General features: G+C 57.5%; 1 protein-coding gene across 1 annotated transcript in view; it reads right to left on the reverse strand.

Annotated features, from left to right (window-relative positions):
* The window catches only part of CACNA1C (calcium voltage-gated channel subunit alpha1 C), a 457945-nt gene that overhangs the window by 105331 nt on the left and 332500 nt on the right, over window positions 1-20114 (reverse strand). The window contains exon 10 of the mRNA XM_060024050.1: window positions 5446-5536. Within this exon, the coding sequence (XP_059880033.1) occupies window positions 5446-5536 (91 nt within the window). The remainder of the gene's footprint in view (window positions 1-5445; window positions 5537-20114) is intronic.

Below are 20114 nucleotides of genomic sequence, written 5' to 3' on the forward strand. Positions count from 1 at the left end.
GCCATCGTGCATGAGATAATTATGTCTCTGGGGCACTGAGAGCCAGAGCCAGCAGCCTTTACTGCTCCGAGCCAGCTGATAACCTTTCCCACCCAAAGATGCTGCGAGGGCTGCAGGTTTCAATCACGTTACACGGCACGTGGGCGGAGGCCGGGGCCACGGGTGGCATCTTACTTAGGGCCACAGTTTAAAGGAAAAACAAATGTCTTCCAGCTGCGCCTGGATGGTGGGGGCCGGGGGGCTCCCTCCTCTAGCCCAGCAAGCCTGGCTGGACAGCTGACCCCTCGCTGAGGGACGTGAGCTAGCATGGGCGGTCATCAGCCCGGCAGCTCTGCCACAGGGCCTGGCCCGGCTCCACCTTCTCTCGGACATTCCCAGAGGCCTCTCGGGGGCCTTCAGTGCAGACCACACGCCCTCCCCGTAAGCCTTCCTCTCAGTCCGGTGGGTCGTCAGCAAAGGCGGGTTCTTAAGAAGTCCCACGTGGGGCACTGAGGTCTGAGCATTCGCGTCTCCCAGGCAGTGGCTCTGGGACGCGGCGCGGGAGGACCAGGGCTCCTGTTGGGGATGACGTCCTGGGTAAGCGTGGTCACTGGCTGTGGCTCCTTCCTGGCTGTTCTGGAATGTTCTGAGGCGGAGGAAATGGAGGGGGACTTTCTCTCCCCCATGGTTGCGTGTCCTGACGTGCGAGCCTGGACGCCACGCTGAAGCCTGATTGCTGTTGCCGCTCTCAGGTTGTGAGCATCGTTCCAGGCTCACTGGGTCCAAAGCACTCACCCCTCCAAGCTCTTTGTTACTGGAGCACCCCAGGTAAGGAGGGGGGTCCTCGGGGGCACGTGTCTGGAGACAAAGGGAAGCCCAGGTATGGGAGAGCGGAGGGCCTCACACTCCCCGTGTAGGAGGGTCAGTGCACTTCGTGGGACCAGGGGCACCCGGTCTCCGCAGCCTTCGTGTCCTGGGAGGTGACCACCAGCTCGGGGTTTGGAGAGTTGCTCACGCCGCCCGTGGGCAGGGGAGCCGGGAGCCTGCGGGCGCCGTGTCCGCTGCCCCAGCCCTGTGTTCCAGCCGGCGGTGCCGGCCCCTGGATCCCAGCGAGTCCACAACACCGGGGGGCCCGGCTGCTCCAGACCCTGCTTGGGACCGGCCTGCTCAGAAGGCGTGCGGGCTCCCCCCAGTTACTGCTCCACAAGGTAGGATTTCCTCCCCATGTTTCCCGTGGATTCTTGAAGAGCAGCAGGTACCGAAAGTGGGTACCTCGCATGTAAGGCCGCGAGCGCAGCCCTGCTGGGTGGGCCTGACCCTTGTCCAGCCCAGCTGCCTCTTTCCCTCAGGCCTCCACAACCAACCTCCCAGGAAACCGCGGTTGTCTTTGCTGATGTGAAGGTTTAAAACGGGAGACACGCCCGGAACTCCCTCTGCTTCACTCAGTTGCTCAGTTTGCATTTGTCATTATTGGACAAATATTTGAACTTCTTGGGAGCTGCTTGTATGCTTAGCCTTTCCGCTTCTCGGAGTCGTGAGCCCGTACGTTTGCTCCCTGCCGTGTGGCACAGCGATCCCCCGAATCCTCCTGACTCGCCCTAACGTCCGTCAGACGGTACTGCAGGCACCACCTAGGCTGACGCACGTCTGAGGCGATGTCCTCGACTCCATGCACGGCTGGTGTGGACCCCCGTCACAGCCCACCTCTTGGGGACCCACTAGCTTGAACCTCCCGTGCTATCCGGGGACCCCTAGCTCACTTCTGTGATGAGATGCACGTCCATCGGTATCATCGACCCTCTGCATCGGAGCCCGTTTCTGACTCTACCTTCTCTATAGAACTGTGCGCTTTGAGACTAAAGGGACCTCGCACACACCAGCTGGATTGGGGTCTGCCATTTTACAAGGTGCAGCCTGCCTCACTCACGGGGCCTCTCCTGCAGAAGCCGCAGGCACAGAAGAGGTGCAGGGGGTCCCCGCAGGCGGTCCCCAGGCCCCTCTAGGAGCCAACGGGCAGCCGCCCTGCCCGTCCCAGGGGGCGAGCCTGAGGTTGCCGCCCAGGCCCAGATCTGGGACTCCTGGCGCGCGGCTCTCTCCCCGCCTTCGGTCCATCCCAGAGTACTTCTGTGGAAGTCCGTGTGTCCCTCTCTGACGCCAGCTGCGCCCTAGTCTCAGGCAATGTTGTCCCGTAAGTGCCAGTCTCCTTCGTGGGCTTCTTGTCTTGAAGATGGTCCTGCCTCCGCTCTGAGGAAGGCCGAGGCCCAGCAGCTCCAGGGTCACTGCCTGTCCCCGTCCACGGCCTCACGTCTGGAGGGAGGGTCCCCTGCGGCCCGCTCCCGCCCCGCCTGCCCCGAGGCTGCAGCTCCTGCAATTAGGACACACAGAGAATGCAGCCCTTTTCCATCTCCGCACGTGACCCCGGCCTGAGCCGCGTCGCATCACCCCCAGAGCTGCTACGGCAGCCGCTGCGCTGAGTGCCCGCTGCTCGGGGCTTCTCGCTCCCGCACAGACTCTTCCTAATGTCCGAGGGTCCTCAAGGATGGAAAGCTCACCAAACCAACCAGCTGTGTTCCACGATTTCTCACGGTCTGTGACAAAGACCAAGGCCATCAAGGGTCTACGCGGCTCTGCTCCGCCCCCAGCCCCGCCCCTTCCCACCCAGGCCTGCCCCGGATGCTCTGCCTTCTCTCCCTCATCCCCCCAGCACCTCGGAACCCGCTGTTGCCTCTGATTGGAAGATCCTTCCTTCCTCCGCCCCCTCCAGTTCTCAGCTCAAACTTCCCTCCTTCAAAGCAGCTTTCCCTAAGCTGCCAGTCTAAGGCGTCTCTGCATCACTAACCCTGCATTACAGTCACGCTGCCTTCTGAATGCTTTCCCCAACTTACAGTGACGGCTCCGTGTCACTTTCACACCAGATTGGGAGCTCCAGGGAGGTGGTGTCACCTTGCTCTCGGGTTCGGTGTCACCTCGGCCCAGCACCGAGCGCGCCTGCTGCCTGATGAGGGTGTGAGCGGAGAGCCCGGGCTTGCTGCTCCTCTCCCGGTGGCCTCCGGGCTTGTGCTCGTCTGTTCTCCTGGCACCTTTTCATCTGTACCTTCTTCTTTTCCTTCTGCGCGTCGGTTTCCCAGCCTTCAGCCCTGGCCTCTGGCCCCGTGGACAACCCCGGTGCCGCGTGACCGCACCCATCGCTTCTATGCTGGGGTCTCCAGCACGTGGTCCAGAGCGGAGCCCCGGCCTCCACACCCTGCAGCCCCGCGGATGACTTCAGGCTGTATCGCTTCTGTCTTCAGACTTGAAGGACAGTTCCTTCCCCTCACCACCTCCCCTGCCCGGCTGCCCCCTCCCCAGCAAAACATCGCTTTGCGGGCCCTGTCTGTCTGCCGTGCCCCCTCGGAAGCATCTTCAGCCAGGCCTCATCCCGCTGCATGGGCTGTTCGCTCTCCGCTTCAGGAACGCTAGCCTCTCCCTGGTTGTCACAGCCTGAGCCCCAGCCCCCGCCCGTCCACGCTGCTTCCCCACCAGGAACGCTGGCGGTCTTCTTCCATCGTTGTCTGGGGCGGGGCGGGGAAAGACGGTAGTTTGTTAAGGACATACTGCCATCCCGGCACTGCGACAAGGCACTTTATCCGCAGAGTAGGCGCGTAAATTCGGATATTCGTGGGGAGGGCGGCCCATTTCCACAGAGCCATGGACGCCTGCAGAGCACGTCCTCCAGATGCCTCCTCCCTCTGTGGGAATGTCCTCCAGATGCCTCCTCCCTCTGTGGGAACGTCCTCCAGATGCCTCCTCCCTCTGTGGGAACGTCCTCCAGATGCCTCCTCCCTCTGTGGGAACATGCCTCCTTCCAACAGGGCCTCGAGCTCCCAAAACACTCTCCAGTGACTGAGCGCCAGCGCCACGGCCTCTCCGGGTCTGTCACGTGGGCCCAGAGCCAGAGGGCGGGGTCCTCGTCACCTTCCCTCCGACCCTTTGGGGACCTGCCATCCACCTTTGCTAGCGTGGCCGCCCGGGGCTAACGTCCAGAATCCCAAGCGTGCGTTTGTATGGTTCCAACAGGAGGTAAGAGGGAAGGGCTCAGCCCGCTGCTTCAGAACGTAATTAGCACTGTATTTTAGCAACATTTGGACAACAATTGCTTCCCAACGATGCTGGGAATCAGCAGTGCAGACTCCCCGGTGCCGCTGTCAGGGTGAGGGATGGTGAGGCCCATGTGACCTGGAAACAGTCTGTTCCGGCCCTCCCGCCCCTCGCTCGGAGGCTGGCCCGGCCCAGGTTAGATGTACCCGAACCTTCTGAAAAGGCCCAGATACGGAGGCATCTTGGCGGGGAGAGGTGAGCTAGGAGCCGTTCCACCGACGGAGCGACTCAGACGCCCAGGCACCTCGGGGCTGGTCCTCCTCCGAGCCCTCTGTGCGCCGGCCCTTGCAGTTTCTGGGGTGAGTCTTACATCTTCCAGGCACCAGGACAAGCAGCTCCCACTTCCCACCGTGGAGTGTGGAAGCTGCAGGAGGCCTGACGCTCAAGGTCAGCCTGACCCCTAAAGGAACATGGCTTCAATCTGTGGACTCTGGGAATGAAACCAGCAGTTTGCTCATTTTTAGCAGTTAAGCCATTTTCCCTTCATTTCTCGGTGGGGGGACATCTCCCAGGGACCGCTGGTGTCCATTTTTAAGATGGAGCTAAGACGGATGGATGATGGTGGTAACCCACGGGGGCCGTCCCTCCGCACACCTGGCCCAGTCCTGGGCCCCAGTCAGCTCGGGAAGCTGGGGGCTGGGGCTTGTGTTGGGGAGGGTCGCTGGGCTGGCACAGGTGCACTTTTATTAGCTGAGTCTGCACTTCAGACACCTGTGTTCCCTTCACTGGGTGGGTAACTCAGAGCTGCAGGTAAGACCCACGTCTCCCAGTGTATTTTCTTGCCTGTCTGCTTTTCTTCCAGGTCACATTTATCAGAAATGAAAGGGTGCTTAGCAGGACCCAGGGAACCCAACAAAGCTGCTCTGGTGAGAGGGGTGAGGGGCTGGGAAGAGACAGACTTCAGAGCCCCCCAACCCACACACACACATACACACACACACATACACACACACGCATACACACAGACACACACATACACACAGACACACATATACACACAGACACACACACATACACACACATATACACACATACACACACACACACACAGACACACACACACATATACACACATACACACACACAGACACACACACACATACACACACACACATACACACACACAGACACACAGACAGACACACACACACACACACACACACACTTCTCTGATGGCGTGGAAAGGGGCTCAAAATCCCAAAGTCAGACCCCTGCCCGGGAAGCACAGGACTGCAGAGCAGCTCCAGCCAGGGCCACACTGCCCCCAGGGCTCCCCTCTCCACCCAGGACTCGGTTTCCCTGCCCGCCCCCGCCCCCGCGCCTACTCACGCCAGCCTGGCCCCGCAGCTCTCTCCCTCGATGTCGCCTCCAGCCACGTTTTCCGTGTTGACAGACTCGGTCTCACTGGTGGGCATGCTCACTGCAGGGCCGGGTCGAAGGGATGCAGAGTGAGGCGCGGAGGCAAGAGGGGAGAGAACGGTTAGTCTGCAGCCCCCGGCCGGGTCCCATGTCCTCGACTGACATGCCCGCTGCTCGTCTAGGGTGACCCTTGCCACCCGGGACACTCTAAGTGGGATAGTGGGAGGAGACGCCTGGGAACACTGACCCGAGTCCCTCCTCTACCCTCCACCCCCTGCCCTCGGACAAGCTGCACACGCTTTCTCATTTGCGTCTGCTCCTCGCTGTAAAAAGAATTGCTTTCATGACGGTAGTTTATTTTTCTTATTTCTTCCCAACCCCCCTCCCCATTCTAAGGGGCTTCATCCCCACACTTAGGGCCCAGCCTGTCTGTGGAAAGGGCTGCTCTAGGGGCTGAGCCACTTGATGGATCTGGAGGAGGGTCTGTCCCTCGTCCTGAGTCCTGCATGCTGGGTCCTGAGGACAGAGCCTGAAATAGAGCTCAAAGGGGACAGCCACTTCCAGCATCCCACTGCAGACACAGGAACGAGGAGTCTCCGTGTGGGACCCACCAAACCACTGAGATGAGATGTGGCCTGAAGACAGACGGCAAGAAAACCACCTCCCCACGCATCCTGATGTTTCCATGTCAACAGGCCAAGCTGGGACACAACCCGTCCAAGTCCACCATGGCCGACCTGCCCATCCCGTCCCCAGGCTCCTCCTGCATTTCCAGGGCAGCCAGAGCTTTCTAGCTTGGAGCCCAGTTTGGTGGCTTAGAAGAAGCCATTTCCTTTATTATTATCTTTTATTCCAAATAAAAGTTTATCTCAAGAGTTCTTCTCCTCCTTTTTCATCTTCTATGGCCCTTTTAACACGACACACAAGGAGTTCCTTATTTCTCCCGCCCGTGTCCTTTAGAATGGCCGTCACATCCTCGGTCATGGCTCAGCCCTGCTTGCAGGTCAGCAGCCCTTGTCTGGCGGGCAGGTCAGGAGCCCTCAGTGGCCACAGAACCTGCATGAGTGAGGGTGTGGCGTCCGGTGACGTGGGACCAGTGACAAGTGCCCCCGGGGCTGCCACAGCCCAAGAACTGATCACGCTGTTCGGATAATTCTACTGGTCGTACGGATGCTGCTGGATGGGGGGCGTTCCCGGTTTCTTTTCTTTTGGATGAAGTCACGTCGGGCAGGTGTGAGAGACTCGTTCTGAGAATGTGGGAGACACAGCCGGAAAGCCCACGGCTTCCCACACGCTGGACCGTCCTGTGTCCACCCTCGCCGCGTTCTCCATAAACTCGGGTGAAGACAAATCCAGACGTCATTTCAAGGAAGCCTGGTGCTGGATGGACTTTGGGCATCGCCCAGCTTTCTCGTCACAGGACAGGGAAGTGAGGTCCAGGGAAGGGCCGGGTGCCCGGGTCACACAGTGGCTGGGGGCTCGGACCGGATCACAGGTGTCTTGGGCCCCCACCCTGTGCTCAGCTCGATGGCCCCCGGGGCTACACCCCAGACGAGATGGGGCTCTGGGGGCATCACAGGTGCGTGGGGAGCAGGCAGACGGTGGTGCTGGACTTCACGGCGCTTACAGGTGGCCCCTTCAGTGACCTCAACCTTGGCCGGCGCTCCTCACAGGAAAGGCCCCAACAGGGCTCAGCCACCGCTGGTTGTCGTGTCCGCTGACTTGATACATTTGAAGGGACAAGGAGGTGGTGGCTTCGGGTGGGACAGGCTATCCTCCCCTCGCACACACGCACGCACATGCACGCGCACGCACGCGCACGCACACCAGGAGACGCGCGCTCCCGCCCTACCCCGTGGGCACCAGCACATAATTTACACGCACGGGGGCATGGGGGACGTCACAATGGGTTTCTGGGGGGCGATTAGACCAAGCGAACTCCCTTTCCTTCTAATCAAGCAAGCCCTTCGGGCACTTCCTCTCACAGACAAGATATCAGAGTCGAAAACCAGGAGTAAGACGTGGACAGAGCTCAGGGTCAGCCTCAGGCAAAGAAAGAAACAGGGGACTTGGCGACCGCACAGAGGACGTCCCGCTAACCTCCAAAAACAAACTAAGAGATAGTAAAAATTGATAAATCAAAACAGGTAAGAACGCAGAACAAAATAGGACCCAAACCCCAAATCACATGAATTAACAACACAAAATAAACAATGGATCCTGGGGAGAAGGGGTCACTCCCGCAGAAGTGTCTACACTGGCAGGTGGGCACTGATTTTGAGGAGACGGATACCCAGGAGGGTCCCAACTCATTCCTCCTTGTTAGTGGGAATCCCGAAGATTCGGTCATGAGAGGAAAGGGTCAGGCTTGTTTTCACCCCATGTAAACAGCCGTCTCCGAAGCACACTTATGTTCACAATTCAAAGCTTGAAACAACATGGATGGACCTGGAGGGTGTTACGCTCAGTGAAATAAGTCAGAGAAAGACAAATACCGTATGACGTCACCTATACGTGGAATCTAAAAATAGAGCAAACTAGTGACTATGACAGAAAAGAAGCAGACTCACAGATACAGAGAACAAACTAGTGGTTACCTGTGGGGAGAGGGAAGGGGGGAGAGCAGAGATGGGGGCGGGGGCTAACAGGTACCAGCTACTATGTATAAAATGAATAAGCTACAAGGATGTACTGTACAGCACAGGGAACACAGCCAGTACTTTATAATAACTTTCAATGGAATATAGTCTATACAAATATTGAGTCTCTATATTGGACACCTGAAACTAATATGATATCGTAAAGCAACTATACTTTAATAAAAAAAAGAAAATAGTTTAAAACAATGCTTCGCACACCAAAAAAACCCAAAACCAAAAACAACCAACACAAAGCTTGGAATAAATGGAAACTTTACAACCAGTAGCATTATTTGTTCACTTCTCAAAATTCCTACACGAAAACAGGGCTGAGAGTTGAAGAGTTGAAATGGATGACTTAGCAAATTTCCCTTCTAGAAAGACACATGTCAGTTTAGAAGGACAAGGGTCACTCAGGTGAGCGTCTCATCGTGGGGGTCTTTGATTTGGCAGTGGGTGGGGTAACGGGCTGCCAGCCTCCAAGTCTGTCTGTCCACACAGACGCCCGAGGGGACAGTCCTGGCCGGCGGGGGCCCAGGTCACGGACCTGCTACACAGAAGCTCAACCAGCTTCTGGCTTTGGCATCGATACTGTCCCATCTTGTTTGACTTCAGAAATAGCTATGTGATCACTTTAAAAATACTAGAAAGAGCTTGATAAAAACACTGCCTTTCCCTCTGTAACTGAACTTGACCAGGCCTGGTGAGTCACACGGGCACAGGCGGCAGCCGCCTGCGTGGAACGTGGTCGGAAGAGCCTCCAGTCATGCCCCTGATGGTGGGCAGGAGTCTCTGGGGAGCTGCTCTTCGGGGTCAAGGTGTGGATTTAAAGGTTCCTCGCTTTAAATAACAGTTTACATCCACATATTAGTTCCTATTAATTTGTGATAGCTTATCCCACAAGCACCTGATGGGGTGAAGATGGTCTGTGTTTCTATTTCTAAGGGGTTAGACAGGGGCCACAGCTGACCCGTTTAGGGACTTGTTACCCTAGAGATCACCTTGGGTTCATCTTGGAAACTGAGAGTCCAGGCCGGCCGAGGCTGGGATTGCTAATGCTGGGCCCTATTCTTGGGGAGGCGGCAAGCCTGAGTCTCCCACTGGCCACTCAGATGACCGGTGGGTTGGAAACTGAGGCAGAAAGACGGCAGAGAATCCAGGGGCCAGGGCGCACCTTTCCTGTAAAGAAAGGCCTCTGAGGAATGAAATGTGCTGTTGAGTGGACTCAGGAAGGATGCTGAGGGGAGGCTAGTTTCCTGACTTTCTAACCTCACCGTTACCAGGGACTGTGGATCAAATGTTGGGTCTCTGGGCTGTCCTGTCCCTCGGCTTCTGCTGAGAAGATTCCGAAAGAAAATGAGATTCTCATGAAAGAGTAATTAACAGCTGCCGCTGCAGGTGGCGGAAACGTAATTACATTTTTAGGAGCATCAGTGAGCCGTACAGACACCATCCTGCCAAGAACGGATTCTCTCTCCAAACTTCCACTCCTGGGGGCAACGTGCTCGAACGGCGCTTCATAGGACCACGTTTCTGCATCTCGAGGGAGGTGCTCAGTTCTCATCTCCCAGGAACTGATGACGTCCCAGGTCTGCTACAGAGCAGTCGTGTGGGTCCTGGGCAGGCTGGTTGTAATAAGCCACTTCCACCACAGGATAATCTCAGACTGGAAACTACATGAACCGTGCTGGGCGTGCACGGGACCCAAGTGGTCGTGGAGACTGGGGTCCTCTGGAGCACTGGGGTTCGTGAGCCCCCTGCGGGTTGACTCATTACATCTGGGGACCCCCTGTCACACCAGCTACCGCCCTACCCTCTGCCTCAGACCTTCCTGTGCAACGGGACTGCCTAGACGGCCTCAGGGCAAAGCTCCAGGTGAGAGGTCGAGGGGCGGACGTGGGCGGACGTGGGCAGGCCTGCGAGTCTGGAGTCTGGAGCCTTCCGTCACCACGCCAGCCTGCCTTTGTCTGTGGGCTGGAGCAGCAGGAGCGGCTGGGCTCTCCTGGGACTGGCTGAGAGCAGTGCCCAGACCTGAGCTGGGAGCCTCACCATCGGGTGGAGGAATCCTCCAGGCGGCTCTTGGTGGAAGAGGCCTGGGGGCGCAGGGCCAGGCATCCCGGGGGTGTCAGGGGCCGGAGGAACTGAGGGTGTTTCTCAGCCAACCTGAACTTGCATTTCTCCAGGGCCGGCCCAACTGCCAATCCTGGGCGGGCCCGATGGCAGGATCTAGTCGCCAGCCGCCTACGAACTCACAGATGGAGCTAGAGAACTGCCTTTGCCTCTTACTTGGCCAGACACCCGTTTTATCATCTTTTTTGCATACAAGTGGTCCAATTAGTATTCTTTTTCCGAAAGTACCGATCCAAGTTATGGTTAACAAGCAAAAGGAGTCCTAATTTCCTGCCTTGCTGACTCCAACCTGGAATCCCAAACCCCCGTAACCGGGCTCCATCCTGTCTGTTAGGGCCACATGTGTCCCCTCAAAATTCACAGGTTGAAATCCTGACCCCTGGAACCCCAGAGTGTGGCTGTGCTTGGAGCTGGGGGGGTCTTTAAAGAGGTGATTGAATTAAAACGCCATCACAAGGGTGGGCCCTGATCCCTTATGATTGGTGCCCTTATCAGGAGAAATCTGGACACAGGCACGCACGGCGGGGAGATGGGGATACACCCGGGGGGTGGGGAAGAGGCCGTCTGCACGCCAAGGACAGGGGTCCAGAGCCGTCTCCCCTCAGGGCCTCAGAAGGAACCAGCCCTGCCGACACCTCGATCTCAGGCTTCCAGCCTCCAGAGCCGTGAGAAAATGAATGTCTGCTGTTCACTCTGCCTGGTCCATGGTACGTGGTTATGGCGGCCCTCGCTGACGCACACACTATCCCCCCACATCCCTGTGCCCGTGATTTCTGCAGAACTCCAGCCCAGGTGGGGCTGCCCACCTCACGGCCACCTTCATCCCAGCCTCTGGGCTTTCCTACGAGGCCCCGTCCATCTCCCCTTCACCTATCCCAGGGGTCGGGGAGCTGCGGCCCTTGGGCCAGACCCAGACGGCTGCTACTTTTGTAAATGACATTTTGCTGGAGTAGGACTGTGTCGCTGGCGGGTGTCACCTAGGGCTGCCTTCCCTTGGCCCGCGAGCCTTTTGGAGGGTGTGGGTGCTGCCCCCACCTGAACCGTTCACATTTCCCCCATTCCAGTAGGGCGCCCTCCAGGACCTGCTGCCCCCGAGTCCCCTCTCTGAGCCCCCCAGAACTCTGGGGTCTGTGAGAATTTTCAGTAACAACCTGGATGCAAGCCCTAGTCCCAGCCCTCCCAGCCGGTATGTCCGGGTGAGTTATTTAACCCTCCTGAGCCCAGGTTTCCTCATCTGCAAAACAAAAGACAACGGTGCTATTTATGTCAAGGGCTTCTGAGAAGCGCTAAATGAAACAACATTTGTAAAGTAACTGTAAAACGGAAAGTGCTGTAAATTTGCTAATATTACCAACGAATTTCCATTTGTTTTCTTCTAGTTTGCTCTTAGTTCACGTGTATGTCACATGTGTCTCCCTGACACAATTGTAGCTTTCTCGAGGCCAGAGACTTCACATTAGAACTCTCTGGACTCCTTTCCAGGTCCTAGTGGTACTGGCTGTGGAATTACAGTAGACACTTGGCGTCTTCGTGGGGCTTCAGGGCTGCTCCGACGTGCTGGGTGGCTTTGGGGTCTGTCCTTCAGCCGCTCCTTCACCCGGTGCCCGGGAGGCTGCCCTTTGCAAAGGGCCCGCGGGAGGCACCAGCAGGACAGCGCCGTCAAGGTCCATTTGGGGCTGTCACCCTTGGCGCCTGCATTTTTATGAGCCTCTCCTTAAATCGCCCAGTTCTCAAGCCTCTGTTTGCTGTCAGGACCTGACCCACACACCTCTGGGTGCAGGCAAGGTGAACAGGATGAACCCATTGACAGGGAGAGGTCATCCCCAGAGCGGGGGTGAGGGGACCTGGTCTCCATCTCCAAACACAGGAAGTCTTTTCTGCCTGCTCAGCAGGTTGGTTCTACGAGGACCAAAGGGGTGGAGGGCGAAGAGTCTGCCTGTGCGTCGGAAACGTCCCCACGACGGCCTGGTTGCCTTCAGGGGCCAGGAGATGCCCACTCACCTCGTCCACTCACTGCCTCCCGGATCCGGCCCTGCTCGAGGCCCTCCTTCTCCACTGCCGACTCGGGAAGGCCCGCGGCCAGGTGACCCACGAGGGCCAGAGGGGACCCTGCCCCACAGCACACAAGCGAGGACAGCGGATGGGCTCACACGGGACGATGCCTCCACTCCTTCCACTGAGCCCTGAACCCCATAAAAGGCGTTATCTAAGTCTTAATCTTAGAACTGTTCCAGAGTTTCTCAGGAGACCTGGGCTCGCTGGAAAGGCTGACTGTTCTTTAGAAGAGAGAGATGGTTTGAAACCCAGGGACCAGGGACCACTGTCTCCACAGCCAGAGGCCCGGAGGCGCCGGCAGGACATGGGATGCCCACGTCAGAAATGACTTCAAGGGGGGCCAACCTGGGTCGCCTGGGCCTTGCTGCCCCGACACCGCTCCCCTCAGGGTCCTGGCTCCTATGAGGCTCGCGCTGTGGGCTCAGTGGCCCAGGAAACCCAGAGGGGAGGAAAGGACATAGAAGTTCTGGTTTTCAAACGGTGTCACGGGGCACCAGGGGGTGGGGGCAGGGTGGGACGCGGAACAGGCTTATCGTGCAAGAAGGGGTGTGTGTGGTCCATGAAGTGAGCAGGGGCAGGGGGCTGGCGGGGGGCTTGGGCAGATTCAAGCAGCTCTCCTACTTCTGCTGATCGCATTGCCGGGGAACTCCTTTACTGGTGGTTCGCAAAGCAGGCGTGTAGATGGGGCATTTGCCTGATCCGGGAAGCAGAGAGGAGGTGCAGCCTATGCCTTCTTCCCACGATACTGTGGGAGACCGAGCCCCCCGCAGATGGGAGGTCAGCAGGGTGAGGACAGAGGGGCTGCAGGGCTGGCCGGGTGTGGGAGGGGACAGGAGACGGGCGGGGTGGGGGACAGGATGAGGGTGTGAGCAGGGAGAGGCCCTGGGATGCCTTCCAGCGCTGAGATTCTACCCCTGGATGCCTTCAAGGCACAGATGACATTTTTCAGGATGCTGGCTCTGGGAAAGAAAAGCAGAGACCGGCGCGGAGGTCAGCTGCCAGGGGCGGGGGGAGGCCGGGCGAGGTCCTCAGATGGTGGGCACTTTCCCCTTTGGCCGCCGGCTGCTCGGCCGAGAGGGAGAGGACCAGAGTCTGCAAAACGAGGCCACGCTCTCCCTGGCCCGGCCCCCACGACGCCGGAGCACAGCACTCGAAGAAAGGCAGGGCCAGCGGGGGCTCAGGGTCTACAGAAAGCCGGGTTACGCCAGCACCGCTTTCCATTTCCTTAGGGAACTAAGGCCCAGGGAAGGAAGGGTTTGTGCGAGCTCACGGAGCTCTGAGTGGGAGAGCTGAGCCCACGAACCAGGTCCCCCGTCCCCCCACCCCCTTCCTGTCACCAGGTGTTTCGGGCCATAGGGGCTGCCTGGCAAAAGAGGGAGTGGGTGGTCTTCACAGCCAGACAGGCTTTGGTGTGGCACCAGGCTAAGCCTCTTACTGGCTGTCTTGTCTTGGGAAAATCATCTGAACCCCATCTTCCTCATCTAAAAAACCGAGACCATAATACCGATCTTGGAGGGTTAAGCAAGGATTAAAGGTGATACAGGTCAGAGGAGGTGCTTCATCAGTAATAATTCCCTGTGCACGCAAGGCCCAGACGCTGCATGGATTTACTGGGGGTGAAAAAGCAAAACGCGGGTCCAAGAGGAGGGCCTCAGGACCACTCGTTTGCATCAAAAAGGTCACCTGCAGTCTGAGCTCTCCGCCGCTCCCCAAGGTGGGCTGCAGTTACCACGTTCCCTTTGGGGTTGTCACTGCTTCATGAATATTCATGATGTCCCTACCTAACAGTCACCTACCCTGACAGGGTCCCTGCCCTGGAAATGCTTCACAGCTTGTGAGAAGACAATTTGTAAAAACTGTGATTACTCACGAGAAAAAGATTTAAGCGTGACTGGACAAAAGAGAGCTGCACTAAGTCCCCCTTTCGTGCCCCTTTAATTCTCCTTTTTAACCTTAAACGGAGGCCAGGACCCACCGGAGCCTGTGTTCTGTCCTGTGCACTTGTTCTCTGCCACGCCGGAGAGGCTGGGACCACACCTGGCCTCCACGGTGGTCCATCGAGCCTCACACTGGGCGCTTCTGTTTGGTCAAGATGAAATGTCACGGGCCGTGGACCCTCTGGGGCTGGTACTGCTAGAGGTCTGTAGCTCAGCTGGAAAGAATTTTTCTTCTCTGAACCAGTGACACTAGTAGCAGAGTGATATGCGGCCTCAGCTCCAGTTTGGTTTTAAATAGATTTGGGGCTCAACATATTCTTTAATATGTGACAATTGGGTTAGTCTAATGACAAATGTCATCCCCTGCCACCGTCAGAGAAGCACACCATTTCCATTAGGAGTGATGCTTCCTGGCCAGATTAAGGCATGGAAAATAACTTCTGGTCGTCAACAATTCCCTTCAGTTGCACTGATCCGATTAAACTTAGCAGCAGAAAGAGGAATTTACAAATTAGATGCTGTTCTCTATTTATTACCAAAATGGCTGCTCTCCACTCCATCCAGGAGCTACAGTTGAGATCTCGTCAAGTCTCAGCTGGTGCTAACATTTAGCCCGTAAATCTCCATCTCTGCCAGTGCATGAAGTGAGCCTTAACGCCAAAGACCGCATAACGGACGAAATCAAACCCCCGTCCCTCGGAAGGGAGTCGACCTTTTCAGCCTTACATGTACTCAGCGTTCCGGTCCTACAGAAGCAGCCGGGAAGTTATTCTGGGTCCTCTCTTAACCTTCTCCCGACTGCCGTGCGAGGCTGGCTAGCTGACCTCGCTGAGAGAAAAATAAAACAAGGATACTTCCGGCAAGTCTCTGGATGTATTTGAAGAAGAACCGGGAGGAGAGGTGAGTACGTGAAGAAGAAGACCGAGGAACAGAAAACACCGTTTTCTCCCAGAAGTCAGAGAGCAGCGTTGACAGCCAAGAAACGGAAGATGAAAAATTAACTTGTGCGTCTGATTCATTATGTAGCCTCTGCGGGACCAGGTCTGGTCCTGTCTGGTTTTAGCCTGACACGGTCACAAGGCGGGTCCAGGTCACCTACCATTCCCAATGGCAGAATTTCAAAGACTTCCAGGCCAGGACCCCACTTTTCTCCACTAATTTCCACCCTTTTCCAACCAACATGCACTGACGGCCTATCTGCCAGGCTCCGGACAGTGACGGGGATGCAAAGCTTCCCTCCCTTTCCAGGTACACAACCCAACCCAGCAGGGGATAAGATGGATAATAGGTACACTAGGTCACGTACATCAGTGCCGTGACACAGGTGTGGGATAGGAATGTGGGAGCAAAGAGGAGGGGCGTGAGCACGGGAGGGAAGGAGGGGAGGGGTGCCCGAGGAGGGCTGGGAGCACGGCGGGTCCTAAGGCAGATGGCGGAGCTGGGCTCTCCAGGCGGGAGGGCAGGGTGGACCCGGCGCCGGAGGGTCTTCAGGAGTAGCTCGCTTCCAGTGTTCAGGGGACCCTGCAGGAGACCCGGAGCAGAAGCTAATGTGCGTTAACTTCCAACTATAGACACAAAACCTAGAGCTGGAAGTGTCTCTGCAGCTGTCTGATTCAACCCCTCCTTTTACAAACAGGGAAACCAAGAGAGGCACACTGCCCGTTGGCTACTGGGCGGGGCCCGGAAGTCAGGTGGCCTGTCGTTCGTTCTCAGGCCCCTACTCGGTCTACAAAAACACAGCACGATTGTGCAGACCGGAAACCCTGGCCTCCAGGTAGGAGAGAAGGAGGAGGGCCTTTCACCTCCTACTGCTGTGCTCGCAACTCTTCTAATCAAGGGGCGACTGAACAAATTGATAGAATCCATCCATTAAGGGATTATGGAAATGATAATTCATGGAAACGATTTTACACCACCTAACAGGCTCAAAAAGAAGCTCTACGAGTCCTCCTGAAGCTTGGGGCCTTCCTGGTGAAACCTAGACGCTCTGCCTGACGGTCAGCGGCCAACCAGCCTCAGCTTCCCAGGCATCGCACGGTCGCGGAAGGAGCTGCGGGCAAGGGGGCTGGGACCCCCTACCGCGGGCCGCGCTTTTCGCACCAAGAAGATGCTCACCCCCCAGGTGGCAGCACCGATCTTTTCCTCTGTCTCTACCGCACAGAGCAGACATCACACCAAGCTGCTTGTCCTAGCTGGACCCACTGGCTGGAACAAGTATTAGTAAACACAATGAGACTCCAATTCTGAACGCTCCTGTCAGGAAAGGGGTCCTCAGTTTCTTCCCGCCCATGTGTGAGTGTGCCTGCCTGGTGCGGGTACATGTGCTACTTTCAGAGAATTTTGTTAGCATAGTGACTAGCCTGATACTGGACACCATTATCCTATCTCATGAGTCACTGAAATGAGATATAAGGGTTGGGCCGGCTGATTTGAAGCTTGGAATTGGGAAGGTAAACAAAGGCTTTTCACCTTCAGGCCAACCTGTCAGGCATTTAATTAGGGCTTTTCACCTCATCAGCAGGTTGTTGAGAACAGGTCTATTATCTCACCCCAGGAGCAGAGACACAGACAAGCTCCAGGGCAGCTGTAATGGTTCTGTAATAGCTCGTGGCCCGTATTTTTGTTTTCTCTTGACCTCTAGTCTCGGAGGGCTGGTGCGCCTGCGTCAGACACATTCTGAAGCCCTCCGAACAGGACTTGGGGTCTGTTAGTCAAAACCAGCACTGTGCTGGGCGAGTCATTTTCAGAACATGTATTTAGGAACCATCAAAAGCTCCTCTGTCCAGACATTTAAGAATATCTTAATATCCTTACTTTTTTGTAAAAAAAAAAAAAAAAAAAGCCTAACACCGAAGAACCTTATCAAAATTCAAATGTGTATTTTTGGAGAGGATAAACCTTTCTCACAGCTCTGTCTAGTGAGTTTCCCCTGCAGACCTCTTTGCAGGGGGTAAGTCTGGACAGTCTGATGAACTCGTATGAATTAAGTCTAAATTGCAAACAATGTATATTTTCATGAAGCTGAGTAAACGGCTTTTTTCCTTGTCCTAGCCTACTATCGGGACGTCACTGGGAACAGGACATTCTGACACCCGCCTTCCTCGACGACCTCTACAGGACACTGTCCACTCGGGGACCGCATGCTGAGAACAGGGTCTTAAGGGCAAACACAGTCTTCTTGCTCATCCTCTCCTTGAGGAGGGGTGTGCTGACTGTCAACCCCGTGTGGATCCAGGCCAGGGGCAGGAGGAAGGAAGTCTACGGTCTTTGCAGTGAAGTCCAAGTACAGGCTTAAATTCGGGGGGTCTGGACACGAGCAAAACTGCTTGCTGTGTTCTGGGAAGGCCTGCCAGGTTCCAGCTGGGCTACCTCTGAGCGCGTTGTGTGATCTGTCCTGAGACAGTGTTGAAACCTACGTGTCTGTTTGGAGGAAGTGGATCTGTAAGCACTGTGAACAAGAGGAAAACCTCCTTGTCTGTCTTCAGAAATGAGCCAGGTTTGCAGGAAGCAGACCTATGACACCCAGCGCCCACCCCCATGTCCCCGCACTCACAGGGGGCCATGCGTGTCCCCACGGCGGCCGGATTCTGTGGTTTCTGATCCCGATGGAGCCGTGCACTTGGCTACAGCAGGAATCCGGGGTCTCCCACAGGGGTACAGAAAGATCATTGCGATGGACTGAACGTGTGTGTCCCCCCAAATTCATGAGTTGAAACCCTAATCCCAGTGCGATGGTATTTGGAGGTGGGGCCTTTGGGAGGCGATTAGGGTATGAGGGTGGAGCCCTTCTGAGTGGGATTCGTGCCTTAGAAGAAGAGGCCAGAGCACTAGGCAGGCGTCCATGGAGGAAGCGGGCCGTCCGTGAGCCGGGCAGAGGACCTCCCAAGAACATGGCCATGCTGGGCCCCAATCGCGGACGTCCGGCCAGCAGAGCCGTGGAAGCCGATGTCTGTTGTCTAAGCCCCCGTCTGTGGAGATGTGTCACAGCAGCCCCGTGAGGGCAGAAGCAACACCTAACGTGGCCCCGCCGCCAGTGGTCCTCCTCCCCACTGCCTCTGCCCAGCCTCACTCTGTCACTCGCCTCCTGTGTGAGAGTCCATCCACCCCCTGCGGTACCGCCCTCCTCGGGGCAGCTCCCCGAGGGCAGGGCTCTGCTGCTCCGGACGCGGCCCCAGCCCTGCCCCTCGAACCACGAGGCCCAAACACAGAGTGCCACCAGCCCAGGGTCACAGCAGGTGCGATCGCTGCTTAAGGCGACGGTCCTTGCTGCTCCGCGGAAGCACACAGCAGGTGCGATCGCTGCTTAAGGCGACGGTCCTTCCTGCTCCGCGGAAGCGCACAGCAGGTGCGATCGCTGCTTAAGGCGACGGTCCTTCCTGCTCCGCGGAAGCACACAGCAGGTGCGATCGCTGCTCAAGGCGATGGTCCTTCCTGCTCCACGGAAGCACACAGCTCTCCTGGCAGCACTGCAGCTGCCACAGAGGCCCAGGCACGTCCATCTGATGAAGTGACCCAGAAGGACGGAGCCCTCACAGCCCTGTGTTTGGGGCTGTTACTCAATTCTTACTCTTCCATCAGCCACCGAGTCATAAGGGCAGAGATCACATGAGGGGGAGCCACTGGGATGCTACCCAGGGCACCTTTCAGGGTAGTCACAGATAGAGACAGCGCAGGGCAAAGGGCTCCCACAGCCAAGCAGACGCGACAAACCAGCTCCCGGGGGTCCCTCGGGGGCGGGCTCTGCTGCATCCCTAGGTCAAGAACAGCCCGAGCTGTGCATCCCCAAGACGCCTGGGCCCTGCCGGCCCCGGTCCCTTCCTGTGGACGCCGGCCATCAGCGGAGGGCCATCTTTCCCGCCGTGACTCCCGCTTCAGGCTGTGTCAGCCCCTGGAACCCCTGGGTCCCCCTGCTTCCAGCCCCCCGAGCCCCAACCAACTGTTCACAAAAGGAGCTGGGTGACCTTCCCACGGTCAGATCCCTTTGGTGGCTCTGCTGAACCCACAGGAGAAAGCCCACGCCTGAGGCCGTCTGGGACCAGTCTCAGCCCCGCTTCCGGATTGACCTTCGGTTTCACCCCAAAACCCGAAACTGAAGTCCTTCCCTCTCCCCTCCCCCCCCCACTTGTTCTGCTCTTTACACCTGCAGCTGCTTCCTCATCCCTTTGGCCTCGAGAGCCGCTGCCAATCTGTGGGCGGCAGAGACGTGGCTGCGTGTCCACCACGCTCCCTCCCCCGGCCGCCCCTGGTCACTTAGACTGTGTCCGTTCCCCTCGCCCCCCAACCCGGAAGCTATGGGGGCTGTAAACTGTTCTGGCCAGTGGCAGGCGATGCCCACTCTCCCAGGCCTGGCCTTTACATCCTCCCCGGGGCCCTCCAAGCGCCCTCTGCCTCCCTCCTCTCCTGCCCAGACGCAGGGGATCCGCAGAACCTCTGAGGCCGGGGGGAGGTGAACTTCCCTCCTGCCAACTCGACCCACATGGAACCAGGAGCAGGAAGCACCCTTCACCTTGCCAAGCGGCTGAGACTTTCTTACTACAGCACTTAGCCCACCTGACTGGCACGGCCGCACCCCAGCCCTGGCTCACCCCCCTCCGCCCCCAGGTGACAACTCCCCACGTCAGCAGGCGACAGAGGCGGGAGCTGCCACCCTCTCCTCCACGGACAGCCTCTGGCAGAAACCGTGTCCTGGTGCAACGGGTCTTTTCTCTCCCAGGGTCTACGTGGAAGGGAGGGCGGGGGCGGAGCTGAGGGTGCTTCGGGATGAGCCCCGGTCACCAGGGGGTGGCTCGGAGGGAAATGAGGGCCGATTCACCCCTCAGCGCCTCCACGGAGCTACCTTCAGCCCCCAGGTGTGTCCATCTGTTTGCAAAGCTTTACA

This window comes from Delphinus delphis, chromosome 11 (assembly GCF_949987515.2).
Source record: "Delphinus delphis chromosome 11, mDelDel1.2, whole genome shotgun sequence".
In the NCBI taxonomy this organism is placed as follows: Eukaryota; Metazoa; Chordata; class Mammalia; order Artiodactyla; family Delphinidae; genus Delphinus; species Delphinus delphis.